The 25,323-nt window shown below is 45.4% G+C and overlaps 2 protein-coding genes across 4 annotated transcripts; one reads left to right on the top strand and one right to left on the bottom strand.

Annotated features, from left to right (window-relative positions):
• Positions 1-1,965: 1,965 nt before the first annotated feature.
• CYP20A1 (cytochrome P450 family 20 subfamily A member 1) lies at positions 1,966-19,036 on the bottom strand. Of its 2 annotated transcripts, none has more exons than XM_068196059.1 (13): positions 18,949-19,036; positions 16,645-16,694; positions 16,395-16,561; positions 11,260-11,405; positions 10,436-10,603; positions 9,670-9,748; positions 7,926-8,041; positions 7,463-7,517; positions 5,942-6,062; positions 4,991-5,102; positions 4,336-4,400; positions 2,490-2,579; positions 1,966-2,319 (listed from the first exon to the last, which is right to left on the bottom strand). In XM_068196059.1, exons 4-13 carry the CDS (start codon positions 11,386-11,388, stop codon positions 2,169-2,171), a joined length of 1,086 nt encoding a protein of 361 aa, XP_068052160.1. In that variant the 5' UTR covers positions 11,389-11,405; positions 16,395-16,561; positions 16,645-16,694; positions 18,949-19,036; the 3' UTR covers positions 1,966-2,168. The 2 variants fall into 2 exon arrangements, with proteins under 2 accessions (XP_068052160.1, XP_068052161.1); XM_068196060.1 differs by lacking the exon at positions 18,949-19,036 and adding an exon at positions 17,303-17,460.
• On the top strand, positions 17,419-25,107 carry LOC137477238 (alpha-aspartyl dipeptidase-like). Of its 2 annotated transcripts, XM_068196062.1 has the most exons (8): positions 17,424-17,582; positions 17,676-17,764; positions 19,493-19,567; positions 20,113-20,192; positions 21,573-21,746; positions 23,158-23,217; positions 23,976-24,058; positions 24,600-25,107. In XM_068196062.1, exons 1-8 carry the CDS (start codon positions 17,482-17,484, stop codon positions 24,676-24,678), a joined length of 741 nt encoding a protein of 246 aa, XP_068052163.1. In that variant the 5' UTR covers positions 17,424-17,481; the 3' UTR covers positions 24,679-25,107. The 2 variants fall into 2 exon arrangements, with proteins under 2 accessions (XP_068052165.1, XP_068052163.1); XM_068196064.1 differs by lacking the exon at positions 19,493-19,567 and having other exon boundaries at positions 17,419-17,582.
• Positions 25,108-25,323: the final 216 nt, after the last annotated feature.

Here is a 25,323-nt window from a genome sequence, read left to right as displayed (position 1 = left end):
TCACTCCCATTTTTGATTCTTGTAACTGGGGAAGGGGCTGTCGCAAGGCAGTTTGATCAGCTCCAGCAAGGCACAGAATTTACACTTGGGAAGCTTTTCTAGTGTTTGAAAGCTTCACTCCTAAAGCAGATCTTCACCACCCTGTTATATTCCTTGTTCAGTTCCTAGCAGGGACAGTGCTATCCTACCATATTTTCCAAAGAAGGCAATAACTTAACCTTCATTTTGCCTCCTCTGCACATCCAGGGATGTTTTAAAATGAAAATTCTTTACCATGCTGATTTCTCCAGAAGGTTTAGGAAACATCTGCAACCTTAAAGGAAAAAAAGGCCTTTTTGCATAAGCAGTGAAGCAAAGCCTAACATGAATTGCCATCTGGGGACATGACCAACCTTTAGTGAAGTGGAGGTCAGAATAGCAAGAGCTTTCTTGCAGTTCATTATAAAAATCAGTACAAGAGAGACAGGAAGCTGAACTGCACAACTCTCTCTTTTCTGCCCAAGATCTCTGTATCACTCTACCCCAACAGAAGCTACACTGGAAAGTGTCTGAATCTCTACAGCTCCATCAAAAGCAGAGATGACATGTTAAACCCAAGAGCAGTATTTTCTTTGTCTGGTGCCCATGGAGGATGACATCAGCTGTTAAACCCCGTAAGAGCTGACAGGATTGCATTCAGCCTGGCACACCTCAGACAAGAGCAAAAACACTTAAAAGAGCGGCAGATTTCCTGACCTGGAAGGTACATCTGTAGAAAAAGGCACTGCAGTTACCAGTTACATGTACTCTGCACAAGCAGTACAAAGTAGCTCTAATGGGAGGCACACACTCTTGGCCTGCTCTGTGGTGCACAGGAGCTGTGTACAGCTTAAGCAGACACAGCTGCAGGCTGAGAAACCCCTCACCTACCACCACACAGCTGCTGGGTGGGAAGGGGGCTAGGAACTGGAGCTAACAGAGAAGTCAGGTATATGGAGAAAAGACTTACAAAGATCAGATAAAGAGAAAAATGTCAAAGAAAGGGAAGCAGCACAACATGAACAGTAAGGCAGATAGCAAATACTCCAATGCCATGATGGGGTAGGAGGTTCCTGCCTTGCAATCCTTTCAGTGGGGCTCTGAATGGAGCTGTCCTATGATTGGCAAAAAAAGAAAGGAAGAAGCAGGAAAAAGCACGTGAATATGCAACATTTGATGCTTCTTTGGTGAGCACACATTTTGAAAGAGGAAAAGGATTCTTTGAAAGGCTTTTAAGTTATTAAGTACAACATTGATCTAGAGCCCTATGAAATCAGCACTCTCCAGTACCTGCATGATCAGTCTCATGCTGATCCAGTGCTGAATAAATTGCAAGCATCTGTCAATTTCTGTTGATTAGATTAGACACTGCCCTCAGAATTGTCAGGTTAGAGACTTCCTTTCTTGGGGCTTTGTTCTGTGGTTTTATTTCATTTCATCATATTATTACTGATGCTTCTGTTTTTTAAGGGGACAAATCAATTTTATTCCTCTTGGTTTACTAGCATTTCTCAATCATCCTTTTTCTTGCAACCCCACAGCATGGCAAGATTACACAGCATGAGAACTAGTGGTGCTATTCTCACCCCAGTTTATTTCTCTCTTTCTCACACTCAACATACTGCTCACAGGATATATCTGTTCTTCCTGACAGATATAGCTCAAGGGAGGGAAAGACACTTTGAATAAAAATACCTATATATAGAGAAAGGCTTCGTCCTTGTGTCTCCAAGGTCTTCTCTAGCTAGGATTCAGGAAGAAGCATTCCACTGGATAAGAGGGGCACTCTTACCCAGCTCTGGATGCTATTGGAAAGCTCTGGGTTAACCAGAGCTCCAGTCTTTGACGAGCTGACATTCAGTAGTTCATCCATACACCACTGCAAGGTTTTGTTGCTTCCTTTGCAAAGGTTTAGCCAGAGATCCAAAAGCAAATATAAAAGAGACATATAGATTAAATCTACTTTAATATGACTATTGGTTGAATTAGAGAAAATACCCAAGATAGGCATTAGGTTAAGAATATGGAAGGTAAAAAAATCTGGATATAAAATTCCTTGGCTGGGTAAACATGGTGCCAGTATGATTCTCCTTAAGACCCTTGGTCAGAACTTCACAGCTGGCACTTTTAACCCCTTGTTTTCCTTGCTCTTAGCTTCTCTTAGACACTGTTATCCAGGCTTCCTCCTTTGGTGAGGTTACCAGCTCATATTTTGCCTCCGTGACTTGTCCTTTCACTGGGTGGAGATACAGTTTCCTTATCAGGACACTCAGCAGAACTGTGGCCACCATATAGGCAAACCTGAGGGAAGAATCAGGAGAAAAAATATAAAAACCTTGCTATGATGTAAATTTGTCAAACGACAACAGTCAGCTTGGACAGGTTGTCCCAGCAGTAACACCAAGATGCTGGAAGGACCTTCTCTCCTGTCTGCCATAGAGACTCATTAAGGCCTCCTTCCCTATGCTCACCTCAACTCTGGGCACTCCTGGCTTCCTGAGAAACCCAACAAGGAGAGTTTTTTCATGGCTAATTCCTCATTGAATCTGTCTGGGTCAAACCTACAAAAGATGAAGCACATTAGGGTTTTCTGAGCAGGCACAGCATCCTTTCCCCAGAAACACGCACACACACACACACACACACACACAAGTGAAAAACCAGAAATGAAATCGAGAATCCCACTAATTTGTACTCCGTGTCATTCCACACAAATGTATGAAGGCAATTGTGCATCCATTCCATCAACATTCCCAGTTGGTCAGCTGTGTCCCATTTTGGCCAAAATGCTGACAAACTGAGGTAGTGTGAAACAGGGCTGGAACTAATGTGCAGTACACAGCTGAGCTGATGCTGTTACCTGCCCTCTATTCCTCTCCAGGGCACACACAATCTCATTTGTCTCTCTCTCTCCCCCTCTCTGCCTCTCTAAAGTACCTTCCTTTTTCACTTCCAAAAATATTTCCCTTTTCTCCTTGCCCCTCACCCTTCTCTTCAAGCAGCTGGTGTGTGTATGTGTATGTGTGTGTGCTGGGGGAGGGAAGCCAGTGACTCATTGAAGTGAGAAAAGTGGTTTCCAGCTTTAGGATGGTAGAGACTGTGAGAAAGCTATTATCCAGGGCTGGCATGAGTTAAAACAAGGGAAACTAATAAAATAACAATCAATTTAAATATTAAGCCCCCTCCAAACACAAAATTTGATGGACAGGAGATGGTTCTTTTAAACGTTCCTGCTAAATACTTCAAGCCTTCACTTCCCTGCTTAAACATCCAGGGTCTGCTTCTAACAAGGTGAAAGTGCATGTGGGTGCTGATCCTTAGGAAAAGCAGCATCAAACTTACATTTCCCCTGAACTAAAGTGAAATTTATAGATTTTGTAATAGGAGAGAAAATGCACCTGCCTAGTAAGAAAGCAGGGAGAGCAACCAGTGTTTTTGTATAGTAGGTGGGTGAAAGGATCACACAGAGCTGGTCTCCTGTCATGGAAATCTTCATCTACCTCAGCTAAACCTCAAGCCCAGCCTCCCTGAAACAAACATACAATGTCCATAGCAGTCCTCATTGTTGGTCCCATGGGGTCTCAGCAAACCTGAACACCCTGCCAATGTGCTCATAGACTGGTGCATCAATGCCTGACCCCTTTCTAAAAAGTGTAATTGCAGGAGAGGACAAGTGCTGTTCTAAAGGCTCTATTCTTTCACCTAAATCTCAGCTGTCTGTTCTCTCTGTCTAGAATAACTGACCCACATTTTTTGTAGCCCAAGTGAAGCAAATCAGATACAGGTTAATATTTGCCACCTGGAGGACACAGGAAGCTACAGCGATTTCTTTCTTTAACCTCCAAAACACAGGCCTAGATCCAGTTTTCACAGACAGATGGAAATATTGAGGCAGCATCTCTCTTCACCCTAAAAACCCACAACTTCAGACTGACATTTCCTCCCTTGCATCGTTTCATGATGACGAGCAGTGATTCCAAAGCCATTCAAGTCACTGTTTCACAGAAAACCTTTAACAGAAGTTGCCAGCATTAGCCAGGGAAGCTCTGTGTATATGCACAAAAAAGTTTTTACTAAACCCTAACAGATCCATGCACACACACAGACTGGAGCATTGGAGGAACCTGACTTTAATTGCCCCATAGCCATGCCCATGGAGACAAACAAACTCAGACTTTCATAAACTGATTTTCTTACAGACTCCCTTTCATCTCCAGAATCTGCTTAAGGCAGGCTCTGCAGCACAAAAAGCTGTGCTAAAAGATCTAATTTAACAAAGCAAAGGAATTAGTTGCAATTAAGGTCGATTCTACATACTTGTATGGTGATGGCCAAGATGAACTATCCTGCAGCATCACACCAAGAGCATAAAGCACAAGTGTCTGCAAGGAGAATTAAAACACGTCAATGTGGAAGGAAATGCACAATTAAAGACACCTCTCAACAGCTCTGCTGGATGATGATTATTCTGTAGACTACTCATATTTAGGTGGATTAAAAATACAATTATGCAGTATTCATCTACAGATTTTCACAATCCATGCCCAGATGTTAGGATTTTAACTTCTAAGAATCACGCTGCAATTGTTCATGGTTACAAAGGGTGTGACCCCATTTTTCTACACTTGCCGAGATGTATGTATGGACTACTTTACTCTCTAGAAGGCGGTATGATGAAGCCTGAACAATGCTCTCTATGCATAACTAAGTCCATAGGCCCCTTCAAAAGCTTACTCATCCAAGAAGCAGAAGCAAATCTGCTCAGCAAGAGAACATGAATTTGTAGAGTCTCTCCCACAGAGGAACTGCAGGCAATCTTTAAACTGTACTTTCAGATGGCAGAGCACCTGCTCAGGTTCAACACTGTCAGAAGAAATGGTATTCCTGCCTCACTCCTGGTCTGGAAGAAGAGGAAACAGCAAATTTCCCTACAGGAAAGGAGAGTGGCCTAGTGCTCCCAGCACTGCCCTACCTCTTTGGGGACAGTGTGTTGGTCGACTCTGCCCTCGAGCTCCTGCAGCTGTGCAGCAATGGGAGTGAGCTTTGCTGTCCGCACTGTCTCACACAGGACTTGCCGACAGTACCTGCAACCAGTAACCCTTGGTTAGTGTAAGTCTCAGAGAGAAGCTTGTCCACATCCTTGTGGCAGCAAGCAGAGCGGAGCCAACTGCTTTATTGAGAGGCACTTTTTTTTTTTTCCTGGCAAGGAGTCCAAACATCTTTGTAAGAAGCGTTAAATCTCATTAACAGCTTTTACAGAAGGTTATTGGAATCTCTCTTCTTTCAGAATTTAAACCCAACTAAATCTACTAAAAAGCATAAACACACAAGCCCTTTTCCTGTACCCTTCACTCATACAAGAAGCAGCAAGAAAATCACACGCTCGATATTCCCTTACTGAAACCCTAGCACTAGTCCAAATACAAAATGCACCTGGTTGCACCAACATAACAAATGCAGAAAACATAAAGGCACACTGTTAACCAGTCATCATTACTTGCAGCCCTTTGTAAAGAAGATTGGTCCATGCTTTCTCTCTAAATATCTCTATATCCAACCATAAAAATGACTGATTACTTCTACTGCTCTGGAAAACTAGGACAGAAACCAAACATGACAGTGAGCAAAAATTTTGGCCTGGCAGTCAGGGCACTGATTCTGTGCTTCTTCTCTGCTGGTGAACCTAAAGGGTTTCCTACAGACACCCTAAAGTGAGCACCTTGGTCCCTGTGTCTGGAATGCCAGCAGATTCTATTCTGCAAGTCATCCTGTGGTTTGATTACTTCCAGCAAGAAAAAAGGGAGCAAGCAGCTTTTGGATGCCTTCTCCTGGCCTAGTGCAGGCTAGGCATCAGACTCCACATGAAACACCTGTCCCCACCACATGACACAGCCTTCCTCTGCACTCCTTCTATAGGACCCACCTGAGCTGCTCCATTTTCTCATGTGTAATTGGTCCCTTCCCCAGAACACGGTCCATCTCCTTGTAGAGATTCTGCTGAACATCTTCTGAGGTTGTGAGGAAATAGACTGCCCAGGTGCACACTGGAGAAGGAATCAAGACAGGACCAGACCCAGAAAATTTAATCCTTTAAAAATGGCATTCAGTCTTCTCACTTCTACATTTTCAACATTACTTTTTGGCCTAAAAAACAGGTGGCCTCTGTTCACAGCAGGCTGTGCTTATTCTGTATTCAGTGGTAGGAAGAGAGGCTGAACTCCTGTGTAACAAGAGGCCCTGCAAGCTAAAATTCTCTTTCTGATACTATGAGGAGCTTTGCAGGACACTAAAGCACTCAGTCCCATAGCTCTGGCAAAGGGACCACACAGCCCAACTAACCCAGGGGAATTAGGGCTATTACACCAAGCATGCAAATAAAAGGCTGGTTTGTTCAAAGCTTTAGAAAATTCCCTTATTTGGGGGTCTTCCCTAGCACATCTCAGGCAAATGCTCCAGATAGCCAATGCCTGGGGCTCCTGAAGGGAGTTCTCTGCAGATGTTGGCCAGCACTTGTCCCCCTACATCTACTTTTTGAGTGCTTTGAGATTATCTTCAATAGCAGAGTGAGAAAAAAAACCTTGCATAAGGAATAAGTGTGTAGGATGCAGTTTCCCTAAAGCTACAAGGAAATGTTTCTAGCTCTCAAAAATGTCTATTCATGAGAACTATCTGGAATCTTGGACTTGATGATCCTTCCAAATCAGAATATACTGTGATTCTGTGAATCCATGTGGATTCAAGCCCCTTAAAATTACAGTCTTCCTAGAGCACCCGGAGAGGATATTCTCTGGAGAGAGTATTACCATAGTTGTCTGATTTACTTCCCATTCTTTAACACCTAGATGCACCTTGGAGGTTTTCTTTGGAGTCCCAGCCCCATTGGCTGAGGTACAAGGCCAGATAATCTTCTCTTTATCATAAGGTATTTTACACAGCTTCAGCTTGTATTTTTATTTGTTTGGGTTTTTTTCATAATCTTTGCATAAATCCAAGAATAGCTTCTTTGAAAGTCCTCCATACATGGAACACACCTATCCTCTAGAAATTCAAAACACCCAGACAGATGCTAGCACTCTTTCTTCCTATGTGCCTGAACCTATTTTACAACATGATCTTTGTGGCTTATTTATTTTGGTGTTTTTCTTCATCAAATTTAGCATCAGTTGTCTGGGGTTAAGAATGCAAGCAAAAAGCAATGGGGACAAATTCTAAGGTTCACCATAAGACTGGAAAGGTTGACAAACACAGCATAGGTTCAGCCCCCTAACTGTGAGGCTGTGTCAACAGTCTGATGTAAAAATTAGCTTCTTCTATATGTCTGCAGCTCAGGAGAAAGAATGATTAATACTATTTTTATTAGCCTAGGGTAAGTCTCATGTCATCACACACAGTTTTTGGCAGCTGAGTGTAAGGATGGGAAGCTACCTACAGTTACTGTACTTACAGTTAGCGGTGATTACACATCCTGCCAAAGAGAAAATCATTGTATCTTCCAGAATCTAGGAAAGAAAATCTACTTCAGGGAATGAAGTTCATAAGACTGTAACGAGAATAAAGAAGTGGCACACTCTCCACTCAAGCACATTAAATCCCTTTAGTGCAGAGAGCAGGAAATACATCTAGAAGACATATACTGAACTCTCTGTAGAACTTCCACTAGAATTGCACGCGACGTGCTTAATATTAACATACTTCTGGTTTATAAAAATAGCTATGAAGCAGTGGCAAGGAAATCTACCAAAGTCTAATGCAATCGAACATTGCAGGAATGGAAAAAACGAAGCAGAAGCCCTGCTTTGGTAAAGAATCTAAGCTAAGATGCAAGAACTTATATTAATCAAAGGCTACAATGTAATGAATTCTGGCAAAACTCCATTACTGTGCAAGGAGGTAACAGCTGCACAGACCTGCTGGTCACTCAGGTTCCCCTGCAGCAAGGTGTCTACAAAGACATGCCTGTTGAATGATCTGCCTCGGCGCTCCTTCGTAATCTTCCTTAAGATGGATTCCATCTCCACCAGAGCTTTGGAAGAAAAAATAAATGCTTATTTTAAAACCTGGTCATCCTGGTGCTGCAGAGAAGCAAATTCATCTTCCCAAGCAGATTTTCAGACCAGCTGTCCCTGCTGGGCTCACTTACAGAAGCAGCCTCTGTTACATGTTACTGTCAATTTGGAAGGCAGTATCCCCAATTTAGCTGAAAATGCAGGAGCCAAGTAACAGAGGTTGCCTATAAAAAGCCATCCTTACAGGTATAACCAAGGTGTATACTCTGTGAGCTGAAATCACATAGGGGGAAGACAAGCAATGCTGTCGAACCACCGGAGAAATGCATTTTCATCAGCCCCCATGAAAGCAGGTATGAGCCACATAACTCTGGTTACGTGACCTGCAGAGTTCCAATTACTACAGCACCAGGACTGATGGAGTCCCTTTGGCCAGGGGTTCTACAGGCAGGGTGCAAGAGGTTGGCTCTGTGCTAAAGAGTCTGCAGACACAGAGAGAGGAATGGAGGGAAATGTGGGAGGGTTTTGGCATAGAGTCCACATATCTGAAGATATGTGAATGCCTAACTCCAGATGACTGCTGTGGGAACCAGGGGGAGTTAGGGACCTAGACACCATTGCCTGTCTGGCTTAAATGACCTATTGAGGACTATCCAAGAAACATGGAGTAGAATTTGGGTCTGAAACTCCATTTATCAAGGCCCACTTCAGTTCCTTTGTCTTAGAATTACCTTCCTTCCTCCTCTCTGCACAGGGAGGCCAGCATCACTCAAACACCACGGCTTACTATCTGGAGTTTGTGAAATTGTATCCTCATGCATCATCATACTACAACTCTGGAAGAGAGTGACCATGGGAGGAACCCATTTCAATGGGGCAGAAGTTGTCCTCAAGTTCTGAAACCCACAGAACCAGAAGCACAAAGAAGGAAACACTGGGTTTGGAGGATTTACAAGCAAAACTTTAGTTCCAGATACCGTCTACTTTAGTTCAGCATCTTATCAATCAATACTGAAATGGTTTAATTATTAAGAACAAAAAAGACAACCTAAAATTGAAATAACTTACTATAAAATATATTAGAAAAAAAAGTACTGCTGTAACAGACCTGAAAATCATGTTATCTTGTAAGAGCACATCAGAGGCTATCCGATGGTGTATCCAACAAAGCAGCACTTCTGTACTTGTGTTTTCCAGCCTGTGAGTGGCTGTCTGGCAGTACAGACCCCAGATGGTGCATCATTTGAATGTCCATATGGGCCAAATCCAGGGGCTCCATCTGTCTCCACCTAGCACAGCTGCTTGCCTCCAAGAGAGGTCAAAAGTGGACACCGGGGAACAGAACAGTAAGGGAGGAAGCACATCCTGATTCTTCCCCTCTATCACTCTCCAGACCCGACAGACCCTAGAACTAGACCTGAAACTGGAATTCTAGTCCTACAACTTCTCACATAAAGGCAGCTTGCTCCTCAACTCCAAAACAGTGATCTAATCCGAGAGTAAGTACAGTGTATCTCGTAGCTTACTCTGAGCAACTCTGAAGAGAAGCCAAAACAACCGGGCAAACGTAGTGCTTTCACACGCTAGCTAACTCCCAAGTATTAATCGGAGTGGGAGGAAAACCGTCATTTTGGAAGAAACCTACCATCTTCGTAGTGCTTCTTCCTAGTCATGTTTTTGTCAAGAGACCCATCCAAGAAACCTTTTCCAATCTCTGACCAGATCTGGAAGAAGAACAGAAAAAACAGCACCATCACTCACCACAGACTGAGACTGCTTGGACTATTCTATTCTTCCCTACTCAAGAAAATGAAAACACCAAATAAAATTAGGACTTCCTGTCAATATGGAACTGGTCTCTTTATGACACCACATCCTATTTCAGACACTATGTCTATGATAGCTGGAATTAAGCTGAAATTAAACAACTGTAATTGCAACTGTAGGAAAAAAGCTTTAGGAATCTTAAATGGGAGATGGAACTGTTTCTTTCCCACCCTATCACCAGCATGTTTAACATGCCCACATATGGATACAGGTGAGATCTCCACAGATTTTCCTTTCTCCACAATGTCACAGAGCTTTCAGAAGATCTTCAAAAGGGAGAAATTCCACTGGCAGTCCCAACAGAGTTTAACTGACTTAGGTACCAAAGACCTCCCAACTGCCGTTGGATCTAGGTTCCTGATCCCCATGGATCCTTTAGAAACACCTCAGACTAATGACAGCAGGATCAGCAGTAGGATCTTTCTAACAGTTTCAGCTTGGGACAAGTGAGACAGACCCCTCAAGCTCATACTTTAAAGTCTCAGCAGTAGCTTGTACTAAACTGTACACAGTTTAGTACAAGCTCTGTGTTTTCCGTTTGGAAAAAATTAATAGGAGATTTCCTGGCTCTTCAGGACACTTACTGCATCGTGGTGCCTGCGGAATCGGATGACTTCCCGGTCATCTTCAAAGCTGCTGCCCATAGCTATCTGCGTGACAGACTTCATGGCAAAGCCCAGCATGTGCTGGCAGAGTGGCACATGTTGTGCCTCGGGGAGAGACAGCCATTTGGCCAGCAGCTCTTCTGACAGCTTGAGAGGCAATGAACCATTAGTTAGCAGTAACACCAGCAGTCTATTTACCAAACACACCCTGGACACATTCCCACCCACTTCCTAAGGCAGACCACACTTTCATGGCTATGGAATAATGCTAAACTCTTTCCAGGTTTCTTTCTATTGTTAAACCTCCTTCTTTCCATTTTAGCCTCCAATCTTCTGCTTCTTTCAATGCTCTCCCCTGACAAGGCAACCCTACTCTCCTCTCTTGTTCCCTCTATCACAAAAGAAACCTTGAACCCTTTAATACAGACAGCTCCAGAACAGGAAAACAGATCATATTGTGACTGCTGGACTAAATTGACATCACTTCTTTGTGGCTCCAAAAGCTGGTTCCTTGCTCCATCCTCCTGTCCTGGGAAATATATCTAGAATCCAGGTGCTCCAGTATCTTTAATTGCATCTGGTATCTTGGCATAAAAATTAAGCAAACTCAGCCCTTCCCCCAGCCCACTGGAGCTAAGAGAATGCAAATATTCACACCATGAAAGGCGGAGGTTGCTTGCTATCTCAGATGCTTATAGATCCTGCACGAATTTGAATGCAGGTCCCTTTATCCTAGTGATCATTCTCACTAAACCTTCCTCTGTGAGCCACACAGGGCTTCTCTGCTGTACAAAGGCAGTTACCTTCTGGATGAGAGCAACATTACTTTGCAAGGACTTGGTCACACCGTTCTCATACAGTTTTCTCCTCATGTGGCTCTCTCCTGTATCCCCATTCAGGCTGGACTGGTACCTCAAGAGGGATTTCAGCATTGTCTCAAAGGGATCCACTGAAAGCAAACAGAGGAAACACCGTTCAAAAGCCACACTACACAGGGCTGATTAAAACAGCAGCCTCTTTAATTGGATACTGCTATTTCTGAGCAGCGAGCAAGGATCTGTGGCTCCTTCCCCTACAACAGTCTCTGTGGGGTGTCAAGTTCGTCTTTCTCAGTGTGGGCTGGTACCTCACAAAGTCTTTTCTCTGGGGCTGATTGCTGCCCTGTGATCAGCTCCCCATGCAGAGATTGCCTGCTGGCTCTACCAAGCAACTCTTCAGTAAAAATGCCTTCAGAGCTTGTTCCCTGCTTGCCAGTTCCCAGTTGGTTGTGCCATCGACTTGGTGACAAGAGCAAGTGTGGCATGGTCTTTCCTCTTCTCCTCCAGCCTGACTTGCAGTGTCTTTAGCACATTCCCCTTCACATCTGGTGTGCCCTCCTGCCCTGAACGTGGCTATGCACTCAGGATATACCAGCTCATGACAGACTTAGCCAGATGTTGCTCTCGGCACTCCTTCCTTTGTGTCACAGACCCAGCACACCTTATTTGATACTCTGCTGCTCCTGCATGATTTCTCTTTTGGGCACTGAGTTCCCTGTTGAGGAGCTCTTCCCAAACTAGCACCTAACTGTCTGCCAGGGCTGCCTCCAGGAGGCAGCTCCGAAGCTCCTACAGAAAACCATAACCTGCTAAGCTACAGAATGCTTTCTACTGCTAATCATCTTCTTTCCATCTTCGATCCTTCAACATAGACACTTGCATCAGTGTACAAACTAGACAAAACCACATCACTTCCCAATCCATGACTCATTTCAGTTAGATTTTTAACTCTGAATTTCACCACCAAGGACCTCTATTTAATAAATTTGTTGAAGGATATTAGGTGTCAATGCAAAACTGTGCAATACAGCATGGCATATGTTTTTCCCTTTCTTGTAAACCTTTTAGTGTGTCTTGTGGAACTGACAGTCTTTAAGGAGCTATTTGGAAGCAGAAATCAGGGTTTTCAAGAAGGATATTGTCACTGTTTATCACAGTCTGTTTTTTCTCCCAGATGGAGAGTGAAACCTCTGAGGAATCAGAAAACATCAAGGCTGGGCTAGACACATATGACTTTACCAGCTGTGGATGTATCTAGGATTCCCCACAGAGATTGGGGCCTCATTATACTACCAGGCAAACCTACAAGAAGAGAAAATTCCCACCTGCAGAGGACTTACTACCTAAAGACATAAAAGCAGCTAACGAGGCCAGAGGCATGAATATGGTAATCTTTCCCAAATGTTTTTCTCTCACATCTTTTCCCTTCCAATGTTTTTAAGCTCGGTATCTCACCCTCTTTCCCACTTTGAATGACAAGGAGCATGAGCATGTGTCTTTTGGCAGAGCAGATGGTACCTGCGGCTCTCCACGTGGCATGGGCTGTTATGTGCCTCTAGCTGCTGCTGACAATTCCTCCTGCAAGGTACTTTGTCATGGAGCTGCTATTCATGCCACAGATCCCTGCTGACTGGCACTGGCACAGCCAGGCACAATATTGGACAGCCAGGAAGATACATGGCAGGTGGCAAAGCCCACACAGAAAATCCAGCAAGCAGAGGCATCTAGAGAGGCTAGAGGATGCTTAGAAGCAATGCCTGCTGAAACTGCAAAGTTTTTCTGCTGCATATGAAAGGAAACTGCTGGATTAGCCCAGCAGTTTTTTTTTTTCTCCCAGTGTCCCTAGACTAAACTGGCAATCCCACACCACCTATACACACTCACTGTTGTGCACTCAGGGCTGCAGAGCCCAGGCTGCCCTTTTGCTGAGGGCTGGCTCTGCCTCCTGCTGTTTGGGAAAGGGCTATTTCTGCACAGCTGTGGGAGGCTAGTGACTCCACAAGGCACAAACTGCCTCTGGAGAGAGCTCTGGTCTGCCAGCACTTGCACAGACTTCATCCTTTGGCCTTGTCTTGAAAACATCTCCAGAGTTATATTTTCACCCCTCCTAGCGACACATATCAAAATTTCGACTCTTCTTTTCACTTACGTGGAAATCTCCCCATCCCAAAAACCTGAGTGCTGTCCTGGACACCACTGCAAATAAATATAGAGAAGAGATCTAACTGAGATCGAGCACAACTGAACATCAGAGATAGAAAGGACCTCTGAACCCGCACAGTAAAATGCTCACACAACAGCAGTGAAGTCCTGCTCAGACAGGCCAGGACCCATGGCTCAATCTCCAGCATTCAGTGTGCTTCAGGTTCATTGCCCCCAACCCAAAAAGCAACATCAACTCAGGAGAACTTCCCACGTTGGTCTCTGAACCCCCTGCTCCTGGCAATCCTGAATTAGTCCACCCTCTTCACATCCACATTGTTTGTAGGCCTGAACTGCTTCCCCAGAGCCACTCAGGGGAATCACCAGTACCAGCTGCAAAGTTTTAATTCCTTTGAATTCCCCTTGCAAATGAATCTCCACCAAGCTTTAAGAGGCCATGAAAACATACCAATTTCAAACACTGCTTGAAGCCTAAGGAAAAAGAGTCTCCTGGCATTGGAAATGTTTATAACTATGAATCCAATTAGTCCAGCTTCAAGGCTTTGATGAGAAATGCATTATCTGCACCTCTCTCTCTCCAAGAAGTCTGACCATGCCTGTGACACACATATGAGATGAAAGGAACCTTTGTCTAATACTTGGAGCCAAATCCTGGATCTCAGCCTTGGAACCCAAATGTCAGGTATCCATGAAGATGGATGGTGGCCCCAGGCACTCCAGCTGACTGAGAAACAGTCACATGGCATGGGTTTTCAAGTGGGGCTGAAGAGTCAGGAGTTGGATATAATGCAGTCCACTGTGGGCTGTCTCCTGTCCCACAGCACTGTGTGCACAGAAGAGATATGGGCAAGACCACATCTCCAATAAAACTTCAAGCTTCCCAGAGCCACTTTGTGGCTGAGACCTACTACAACCCCTGTTCCCACTCACCAAGAAAGGGTACAGGAAGGGCTACAGCTATTCAATTACAGCTATTCAGCTCAGTTTATACCTCAGTGCTTCAGGAAATATAACCTGTAAGACTCCTTACCTCTAACAAAGTTTGAGCACTTCTGGCAAGCATCAGTGCTAAAAGGAAAGCAGCGATACAACTAATATTGCTGCTCTTCCAGCTCTGAGATCATAAGAACCCTCCTTCTCAAGCTTGTTGCCTTTATGAGGATCCCTTCAGAAGCTCTTTCTTTGTCTGGGCTGAACACACTTTCCCTGGCTTCTCCTGCACGACAGGCTTCCCACTCCTCTGAGAGCACTGGCAGCCTTTATTTGCACTTGCTTTATCCAATATCATGCCTGAGTATAGAAGTCAGAGCCACACACAGGACTCCAGGTCTGACACATGCTCATTTTGTGCAAAAGTCCTCTCTTTACAGAAAATCCATGACTCAATATATCCTTTTATTTCCAGGGCCATGTCATCCCACAGGCAATTCATGCAGCCCACTTTTTCTCTTCCTGTTCCTGCTCCTGCTATCCCAGCCCTGAGGGATATCCATCTCACTCTGCTGCCCTGTGCTGACAACGGGTTCCAGAATAATGCCATCAAGGTAGGATACTAACATAAGATGGAGTATTTCATGTCCCCAACACTGCATTTCACTTTTCAAAGACAATCTAGCCTTGATCCTCCTTTCAAGTACCAGTCCAGTATTTACCAGTACCAAAGCAAATTCTGAACTGAATCCCTGACACAAACACAGTTTTATCACTTTACTTCTCCAAAAATTTAATTACCAAAGTACAACATGCATTTCCCATTTATCCCCCATCTTTAAAAAATGTTTAGCCCTTGGCATAGCAGGATACTAGGCTAGTCTACAGCTGCCTGGGTCACCTAATTTCCTGCACTTAAGTCCAGGCACTGGATTTCTCTTTCTTCAATACTCAGATCCTCCCAAATTCAGAGCATTTATGAGAACTTGCCTGTGCAGGGGCCTGTCATCACTTCTCTGAGCTTTGAGAAAGTGACTGTCTGCTTAATTTCCCCCAAACACACTGGAGAGCATTCAGATCTTTCAGGGTGGTTTTCCACCTTCTGGAGTGTCATCGTTATCCACTGTGTCTTGCTAATCCTCGTTAACTCCCACTCCTTTCCCATATTGTCACCATTTCTTTTTTTGATTCTGTCATGCAACTGTACATGAAGCTTACCCCTCACGACCCCAGCATGAAGTGAGCTGAGCTATCGGCCTGTGCCTAAAGACAGCCTACAGGATCAGGTCAGAGGTGTGCACCCAGCACCTCCATCAACCTCATAAGATAAAAACTGGCAAAGCAAGAGATTAAACCCAAAGACAACTGAGTTAACTTATCAAGTGCGATAACCCTAGGAAGCAAAATGCCCACCTAAGAGGCTTAGGCCATAAATTAAAATACTCTCCCATGACTAAGACGGTCAACTCAGCTACCAGTACCACCATCCACTTCCAAGACTGGAAGATCATTAAAGGTTTTCACTACAAAATTCTACACACCAAAAGAAACATGAAAAGTAAAGAATTTCTCCAAATAATAGTTTGAAAAATCTCCATGCTGAACCATACAAGGCAGTTATCGCACACTAGCAGAGCTGTTTTCAGACTTAATTTAGCAAAGTTTAGCCTCCTAAACTGTATTTCAAACTGCTTTTAAAACGTATGCCAAGTGGCTACAGGATGTTCACCTTGCTCTATCAAGTGACTAATGATCATGATGCTTTTCCTGAATGTTTGCCTGTAGAGAGATGGTAAAAGACACAAACATACTGATTTTTTGATGGCCACTGGGCAGCAGTAACCCTTGGCCACTGATACTCAAGTCCAGAAAGCAGGACCAAAGTCATACCTGAACCACCATGTCAGCTACAAAGTCTCATTTTCTCTCAATGTAGAATGAAACCCCAACTTCCTTTGACACCCATCCTTTGATGGCCAGTGAGGCCACAACAAACGGACTCAAAAGACAACGTAAAAGACACTTACACAACCGGTTGGGGTTAACATGTTGTTTCAGGAGATCGATGGAGCCAAGGCTGACAACAAGACGCCTTCCGAACCAGAAGGAGACCAGTGGCCCATATTTCTCATGAAGGTTCACAAGAAACTCATGTAAACTGCTGCTGACAATGATATCTGGTAGGTTGCCATCCCTGAGAAACAGTGGATATCTGGTCATGAATAGCGTCCTCTGCTAATGCTGAACTTCATCAATGTGGAGACAGAAACCACTTACTTTTCATCAGTTGGAGCCAGCCCAGGGATACCTGATGCTTGCCTAGATGCCTAGAGTAAAAGGAAATGCATCAATCTACGTGAACTTCAGATTTTATACAGTTCCCACAGCTTTCCGGCAGGAGAGATGAATTTTCCACACCAATACCACTACACTACTTACAAACAGGAAACAGGAGGTGGGTATGCTACATCTGCAGGCTTTAAACCTGCTAAGCCGATAAACCTCAACTGTGTGCCTGGTGCCACTGGCTAAACCAGGATTATTCATCTGGCTAGATGAAAGATGTCTACGTAAAGATTTAAAGGGTTAAGTTTGCAATGCAGGGTATTACACACCGATTTGCCCTGGAGGCCTGCAAAAATGCAAGGCGAGCAGATGATCGCGCCTTTGGAAAGCGGGATTCACTCCCGGAGCACGTAAAGCAGGAGTGCCGGGGCTGCGCTGTCCCGGGAGCGCCCCGCCCGGCACCTGCTCCCGCAGGCCTCTGCCACGTCCCGTCCGGGCCCCGGGCTACGGGCCGGGGGCACCGCCCGAGCCCAGGGGCCGTGGGACGGGCCCGGGGCTGCCTCGGCCCCGCGGCCGCTCGCTCTCCGCCCGCCTGCACCGGGGGCCGGGCCGGGCCGAGCGCCCCCCGTCCCATCGCCGGCAGCATTACCGGGTACAGGTAGAGCACGGCGCCCAAGAGGATGAGCAGGAAAGTGACGGCGAAGATGGCGAAGTCCAGCATGGCCGGGCCGGGGCGGTGGAGCGGCGGCAGCTCGGCCCCACCCCGGTGCCGCCGGCGGGGCAGGAAGGGGCGGACCGGGCCGGGCTGGGAGCACGGCCGGGCTCGGCATGGGCGGCCCGCGGCGCCTGCTGCTGATCTCCAACTCCACCCTGCACGGAGGGGGGTACCTGGGCCACTGCCAGCAGCACATCCAGAGCTTCCTCGGCCAGTAAGCGCCGTGCAGGGCCGCGGGAGCGCGCCCGGCTCCCGCCTCCGCCGCGCCGACCGCTCTCTCCTCTCTCTCCTCTCTCTCCTCTCCCAGGAAGGTGAAGCGGGTGCTTTTCATCCCCTACGCCCTGCACGACCGCGACGCCTACGCCCGCACGGCCAGGGAGAAGTTTGAGAGCCTGGGTAAGGCCGGCCCGGCTGCTGCGGCCACGCCGGCTGTGCCCGGGGCTGCCGGGCCGGCACCGGGCACGGCGAGCAGGCAGCGGGCACGGGGAGCAGGCTGCGGGCACGGGGAGCAGGCTGCGGGCACGGGGAGCAGGCAGCGGGCACGGGGAGCAGGCAGCGGGCACGGGGAGAAGGCTGCGGGCACGGGGAGCAGGCTGCGGGCACGGCGAGCAGGCAGCGGGCACGGGGAGCAGGCAGCGGGCACGGGGAGCAGGCTGCGGGCACGGGGAGCAGGCTGCGGGCACGGGGAGCAGGCTGCGGGCACGGGGAGAAGGCTGCGGGCACGGCGAGCAGGCAGCGGGCACGGGGAGCAGGCAGCGGGCACGGGGAGCAGGCAGCGGGCACGGGGAGCAGGCTGCGGGCACGGGGAGCAGGCTGCGGGCACGGGGAGAAGGCTGCGGGCACGGCGAGCAGGCAGCGGGCACGGGGAGCAGGCTGCGGGCACGGGGAGAAGGCTGCGGGCACGGGGAGCAGGCAGCGGGCACGGGGAGCAGGCTGCGGGCACGGGGAGCAGGCTGCGGGCACGGGGAGAAGGCTGCGGGCACGGGGAGAAGGCTGCGGGCACGGCGAGCAGGCAGCGGGCACGGGGAGCAGGCTGCGGGCACGGGGAGAAGGCTGCGGGCACGGGGAGCAGGCAGCGGGCACGGGGAGCAGGCTGCGGGCACGGAGCGCCCCGGGACGGCAGCCCTGCGGCCCGCGGGGCAGCGGGCTGGGCTGGGCTGGGCTGGGCTGCTGCGGTACGGGCAGCAAGGGCAGTTAGCAGCAGGAGCCGGCTGCGGACTTCTGCATGGATGGAGATGTTTTAGAGGCCTCCAGAAGAAATCCTGCTGCAAACACTTCTGCCCACTCCAGAGAGGAAGATTTTATCCCTAACTATTAAGTGGCATCTTTTTATCCTTCTTAATCACATGAGGGAACATTTCTTCCCATATACCTTAAACCTCTGCTCAAGCCACTGGTTTTAAGTGAAGACTATTACTTAAAGCATATCAAGGAGCCAGATAGTTCCATGATGGACAGCAACTGAACTTTGCTTGGAGCAAAGATCTCTGCAGAGCAGTCTACAGCAAGACCTCCACCTAGTATCTGTCACTGTAAAGGGTAACTTTGGACCTGTTAGTGTAGTAATAATCAGTACTCACTTCCCTGGGCAGCACACTTTGCTCCTTGACTCGCAGGAAGATTGCTGCTATCAAATGCCTATGTTCTTCTGTCTCTCTTGACACTCCAGTGAACCCCAGCAAGGCAAATTTCTCAAAGTCAGACATTTTAACAGAAACAATACTCAGACCAGGTATTTGCACAAGCAATGCTAGAACCAACACATCCTGTCAGACTTCAGCACCTCAGCCAAGCTGAGGACTAACAGCTTTTTCCTCATTTTCTAGTTATCTGGTAATGCTGAGCAGGATATTGTACCTCAGCCTGCACCTGCTGAGTGAAATGCTCTGCTCCTAGATACTAAGTGCCTATCTCCACAAAACAAACATTTCCTTTTGTACAGCTGGATGCTGAAGCCCTGCGCTAATGTAGGATGTACACTCTGTTTTACATTGTAGAGTTCTCTGAAATTTCCCTGGTTGAGACATTTGGCTCAGGGTTGGAGGAGGTGGGCAGGGAGGGATTGAACATAACCCATTCTTCCACCAAAATGACATGGCAAAGGTAAATACTTTTTTATTTAAGGTTATGGGCTGGACAGCATTCATGAATCTTGTGATCCAGTGGAAGCTGTAAGGAAATCTGAAGCAATATTTATTGGTAAGTTTTACTTATTATTCCCCAGTGAAGGTTTATATAGGGCACTGGATTAGTCCTGCACAGAGGTGGCACTAAAGACCAACAATTAAGCAGTTAGGCCTAGTAATTAGAAACTACAGAAGACAGTAATTGGTAGCCCTAAAACCCTAAATTCATTGGTGGGCTGGGAAGTAGATTTATTAATGGAACTTCATCTCCAGTAAATTCCAAATTTTTATTTTGGACAGTACCTCAGTGTAAAAACATGATCATAACAGCTGTATCATCACTTTAGCAAGCCCAAGAAGTTCTAGTCCTAATACCATGGTCCTGGGTATTGGAAGAGAGGTCACTGTCAGACAGCGGCAGCCTTACAAGGATGACTCAGGGCATGCCCATGGCCTGTCCAGTGACCATTCTTCTGAAGCTTCTGGTTTTACTGTTTCTCAAAGCAGGATACTGCCCTGAATAGAGCATAGAACTCATTGCACCTGCTGGGTTTGTAAAGGCCTCAATTAAAACTGATGGTGAAAGCATGTTAAATAAGCTGAACTTTCTTTCTGCAGGAGGTGGGAACACATTCCGTCTCCTGAAAGCTCTTTATGACAACAGTCTGATACATGAGATCAGGAAGAGAGTTCTTGAGGTAAAACTACAGATTCTGGCCAAGTGTGAATGGCTGGATCTCATGCATGAGCTTTTGTTCAGACAAATCCAAGCTGATTCTGCATTTTTGTCTCTAATATACTTCATATGTCAAGCCATCTCAAACAGCTGGGTGAACAGAAAACCATGGCCAATAAGGCTGTCATTGAGTCATTGAAAAGACTTAAGGTCAGCAGTCTGTCTTCCTAGAGCAGTTTTCTAGATGCTGGGTTGCAAGACCTTGGGATGTACAATGCTACATAGAACCGTAGAAGTAAATCCCTCAAAATACCAGTCAAAAGACTAGTGCAGGATTTAATCTATGTCCAGAAACCCTGTTTTTCAGCTTGAGATGTCCACTTCATATCTTGTTGATATAAATGTGTTCATGTTGCAGGTTTTCTGCTAATAAAGTGGTGATAAACTTGGATCCATGCATGCCTTTTAGACAGTGTCGTGTTGATGTTGGAAATTATGTAATTTTTTTTTTTTTTTTTTTTTTTTTTTTTTTTTTTTTTTTTTTTTTTGTATCTCATTGGAACTGAGAGGTGCGAGTGCCATTGAGCCCCTCTGGTCAGCAGCACCAGTCTAGTTGGTGAATCTCATAAGGCACAGCAAAGATACACGATCTCTGGAGGATAAGAGAAGCAAGGTGTTCCCTAGCAATGTGGAATTGCAAATGACTTTATGCAGATTTATACAAGCCACAGTACGGCCATCTGCCAAGAATAAAGGTTAGCTAGGCTTATCTTAATATATAGAAATTCAACTTCTGTTGTGGGAACGAAAGCCAGAAAATGTCCAAATGCCAGTTGTCTGGATAACTACTTGGTTAATTACCACCAGTTGTCTCAAGCCAGCTATATTTTTACAAATTGTTCAGCATTACCTGTATTCTTGCATATTTGTGTGGCATTCTTCTATGTACATCACAGTACTCAGTACTAATAGCTAAACAGTGCTAAACTGGTCATGGTACTGGTAAGTTGATACTTTGACAACATTGCACTGAGCTTTCAGTGGCCTACTCTCTCCAGAAGCTAGTTAAAAGCCAGTTCAGATATTTCCTATAACTGCAATAGAGGCAAAGTCTCTCCTCTTAATAGCAAAGTCCAACATGCACTGACAGCCTGGTAAATTCTCTCTTGGGAACAACAAGAGTTGTGAGTGCAGGGCAGGCAGCAGTTAGTTCTCTGACACAGAAGTTACTGCCCAGCTTAGAACCTTGATGTTCTGCTTTTCACCTGTAAAGTTAGCAGTGAGAGGAGCTGGAAGGACTAAGTCTGCTCTGACTGATGGGTTTCTGGGATTGATAGAAGGTGCTGTAAAACTGAGTTCCTAGTTGTGATACTGCAGACTGATCATTGCTTTTGTCTTTCAGGATGGGATTCCTTACATGGGATCCAGCGCAGGAACCAACGTTGCTACTGTCAGCATCAATACCACCAATGACATGCCAATTGTTTATCCACCCTCCCTGCAGGCTCTAGGATTAGTTCCTTTTAATATTAACCCCCACTACCTGGACCCAGACATTAAAAGAACTCACATGGGTGTAAGTAAAGCACACCAGAACTAACACAGTAACCAGTGTGTGGAGGAGTAAAAATAGTGTGCATTTTTGAGGCCTTACAAAGCTATAGATTGTCAAACAGCTGCTCCCTAGAGAAACTGGAAATGCCAGTGAGGCAGTAACACTTCACTTCCTCCTAAAACTTAACTTGGGAAGAGGGGTTGGCAACAGTATTACTGAACAAAATGTTTTTCACAATCAGAAGCTCTGCAATGCCTGAAATACTGTTGAAATGCTTGAAATCTGGCATGGAATGAGGGAATTAAAAAAGAAACCTTAAGTGTTAAGATGCAAAGTACTGTGGTTCTGGAAAGTTCTGTCTTACCTGCTACTTGGGAAGACCTAACTTAAACATAGATTAAGAGGCTTAAATACCTAAAGGTCTGAAGAAATGATCAGAACAGGGAGATCTTGAGATTCATACAGTTATTGTGTAAAAAAACACCTAGGCACTGGTGTCCTAGCAGGGACAGCCTGTAATGTCCAGTACAGAGCAAGCATATGCACTAGTATAGCTGAAAGAAAAACACTTCAGCCATCAAGCATGAAGACAGATTTCCATACAGTGGGGAGGAGTTCCTTCTTGAAATAGCATGTCAGCTAATTCCTCAGGGAGCAATCTGTGTGGTGCATCTTTTAGCAAGCTAAATACTTTCCTCCTTGTAATCAAAATTCCATGGTTAGAGGAAGTATTAAGAGTTAGGGAACAATGAAGAGATGGTGGATGCTTCTAGATGGGTGAAGAGATGGGTGTGCTCCTAGAATTTAGATGAAGTTGTAGGTATTCATTTAATCAGCTTGTCACTAGATAAGCAGGCAGTCTTCTCCCTATAAATAACTTCTGCTCTTTCTCTCTGAGGAGGCTGGAAGCCCTGTGCTGTAACAAATCCCTGCTGTGTTCCTATGTTTTTATTTCTTTACTGTTGCTCAGTTCAGCAGCAAACCTCAGAAAACATGACAAAGGTGGTCACAGAAGGAAATTCTTCAGTGTAATACCTACTTGAAGACAAACAAGCAAATACTTAAATCACTGAAAATCCATGATTCACTACTCTCTTTCACAAAGGTGGCACCTCAGGCATTTGCTTCTACCGCCTTCCTGGTAGTATTAGTACTATCTCTGCACACAGAGATAGTACTCATTGTAAAAAATGGATTAATTGAGTGGAAGTAAGTTTTAAGGCTTTTCAGGGTTGGGATTGTGTGAGTTCTGTTTGATCAACCTGCAGGAAGTTGCTGCTAGTGATGAAGGGTAAAACACATATATATTAGATAGAGTCAATCCTGCCATGTCTGTTTTGTTTAATGTTAGGAAATTGTTTGATGTCATGTTGCCTGGATAGCTCCAAGTCCTACCTTATGGCCTGGGAAGCTAAATCTGTGCTCATTGCAGGAGACAAGAGAAGAAAGAATCCGCCAGTATCATGAAGAACCAAACACCCCTCCAGTTCTGGTGAGTAGTAGTTCTCCATCAGGAAGATGTAGCATGATAAACATTTTAAATGCATTCATGCTAGCTCTCAGTGTGGGTTCCTTGCCTGTCAAGACTTACAAAACCATGGATTGGAATGCTAATTGTATTCTTGCTAAGAGCTTGAACCTTGGATATTGCTCATTGTAGAAAATGGATTAGGGCCAATGAAATGCATACTCCTGTTAGTGTTGCTCAACTCTATTTTAGGCAGCTCTGATCTTCCCAGTCACTGGCCACCATATATTGGATGTTGGGGGTGGTGTGCATGCAGATGGTACAAAACTCCCCTTAATCTTTTTGCAGATACTCTTAATCTCTGTAATACAGTTTCTGAATTTGCACATTCAGTAGTGTATACGTAATTTCATTATGTCTGTCTGGGGAAGTGGAACCTGTATGTTTCCTGTCCCTGTGTTAGATCTTGTAGTATAAAGTTTGTGCACTAACAAACCCAGCTGGCTGTTGCTCAGCCCAAACTGGATCTAAGAATAAGTGTGGGAAAAACCAGTTTCCTCTCCTCCTTAATGGTTTCTCCTTTAAGAGTGAAAACTGAAATAAACAAGAGAATCAACTTCTAAAACGACAGAACTCACCTATTTTTGTCTCTACCTCTTTGTTAGGTAAGCGAGAAGGTTTAGTCTGTAGTCACGGTGCCACTGAGACTGGCCTGTTTGTGACAAGCAGTCTACCCTTTCACATAGCTTGAAAATAATTTTAAATGTTTCCACCTCCACCAGGGCTTGCGGGAAGGTACAATGCTGTTAGTGGAAGGAGATAAAGCCACGCTGCAAGGAGTGACAGGAGCACGTCTGTTTTTGAGGTAAATGCCTCACTGGAATTGATACCCTCCTTCAGACAGAAAGGAAGAGAGGCTTCTATTAGACTCCTGGCTCATGCTGCCTGTCTCCCCCATCAGAAGTTACTTAATCCCTTGGTTCCATTTCTCTTTGGGGAAAATGTGAGTATTATTTAATGCTCCAAAGGAGCCAGCAGTATGACAGCACTCCAAAGGATGTCTGATTAACCCAGTACGTGCTTTGGCACTGCATCCATTACTGCTTATGTTTCCAAATTCTAGTTACCTTTCACAGAAAGAGCCCCAATAGTCAGCTCCTTTATTGAAAGCCAGGGAAATGCCAATTTGGCCCTAATGCACTGAACTCCAGACCAAGGGAATCCATATCTAGAATTACATGGACTTTATTAAGGAATCTAAAATGCATGTCACATGATGGAATCAAAGAAGAGAGTCAAAACTCTGCTTTTTCAGAATACGGGTGCCTTGATCTATCCCCTAGTGACAGAAGCAGAGTAGTCCCACCTCCTATTAAAGCTCACAGCATGGCTTTTCTTGTTTGCAGGGGTAAGAAACCAACTGAACATGAGCCTGGAACAGATTTCAGTTTCCTCCTGACTGACAGCAATCCCCCGAATCCATAGCCTTCTATATTCTGCAGCAAAGGTTATATATGGGGAAGACAATGAGGAAAAAGGAAAGATGTTTGTCGTCCCAGGGTGGGTGGGGAACTTCAGCTTCATAAATAAAGATAAATATGCATTAGTGGGCTCTCGTTCTCACCCCGATGCATGTCTCGGACACCTCCTTCCCAGAAAAAAGTCACTTTTTATTGCAGTACTTGATTTATCATAGCTATTCAAAGCTTGAAGGGGCCTGTACATTCACGTGTCCACTAATTCCTTCCCCACACAAAAAAAAGTTACCTTAACACAATTAAGATGGGACACTGAGTCAGCTGTTCCCACTGCCTACTTTTACCTGCAACATAAAAGAATTGTTCATTCAGTGCACTCCCACACTTAGTTTAATTTTTGTGCTGTTAATAAAGGGAGAAGTTATGCATTCAATTACTTTTATTTGCTTCAGACTCATGTTAAATATATACAATGCTAATTATGTACAAAAGTGTGCATGTTAAAAATTTTCAGGTTACAAACTTGCAAATCCTAGAAAAGTGCAAAATTTTAAAACATCTTCCACCATGCTGTACAGGAAAAACCCATCATTAGCCAATATACACACTCTTAAAACATATTGATCAAAACAAAGTAAGACATACAGTATAC

The sequence above is a fragment of the Anomalospiza imberbis genome, chromosome 7 (genome assembly GCF_031753505.1).
Source record: "Anomalospiza imberbis isolate Cuckoo-Finch-1a 21T00152 chromosome 7, ASM3175350v1, whole genome shotgun sequence".
Lineage (NCBI taxonomy): Eukaryota > Metazoa > Chordata > Aves > Passeriformes > Viduidae > Anomalospiza > Anomalospiza imberbis.
The sequence above is the reverse complement of the archived record's forward strand: the minus strand, read 5'-3'. Positions and strand labels throughout refer to the sequence as shown.

Coding starts and splice junctions, on each gene's coding strand:
- CYP20A1 (XM_068196060.1), bottom strand. CDS start 17,374: ATGCTGGACTTCGCCATCTTCGCCGTCACTTTCCTGCTCATCCTCTTG. Junction 7,518..7,925: donor GGAACCTGAGTGACCAGCAG/GTCTGTGCAGCT, acceptor TTTCTTTCCTAG/ATTCTGGAAGATACAATGAT. Junction 6,063..7,462: donor ATGTGTAATCACCGCTAACT/GTAAGTACAGTA, acceptor TTCCTTCTCCAG/TGTGCACCTGGGCAGTCTAT.
- LOC137477238 (XM_068196062.1), top strand. CDS start 17,482: ATGGGCGGCCCGCGGCGCCTGCTGCTGATCTCCAACTCCACCCTGCAC. Junction 19,568..20,112: donor ATCTGAAGCAATATTTATTG/GTAAGTTTTACT, acceptor TTCTTTCTGCAG/GAGGTGGGAACACATTCCGT. Junction 20,193..21,572: donor TCAGGAAGAGAGTTCTTGAG/GTAAAACTACAG, acceptor TTTGTCTTTCAG/GATGGGATTCCTTACATGGG.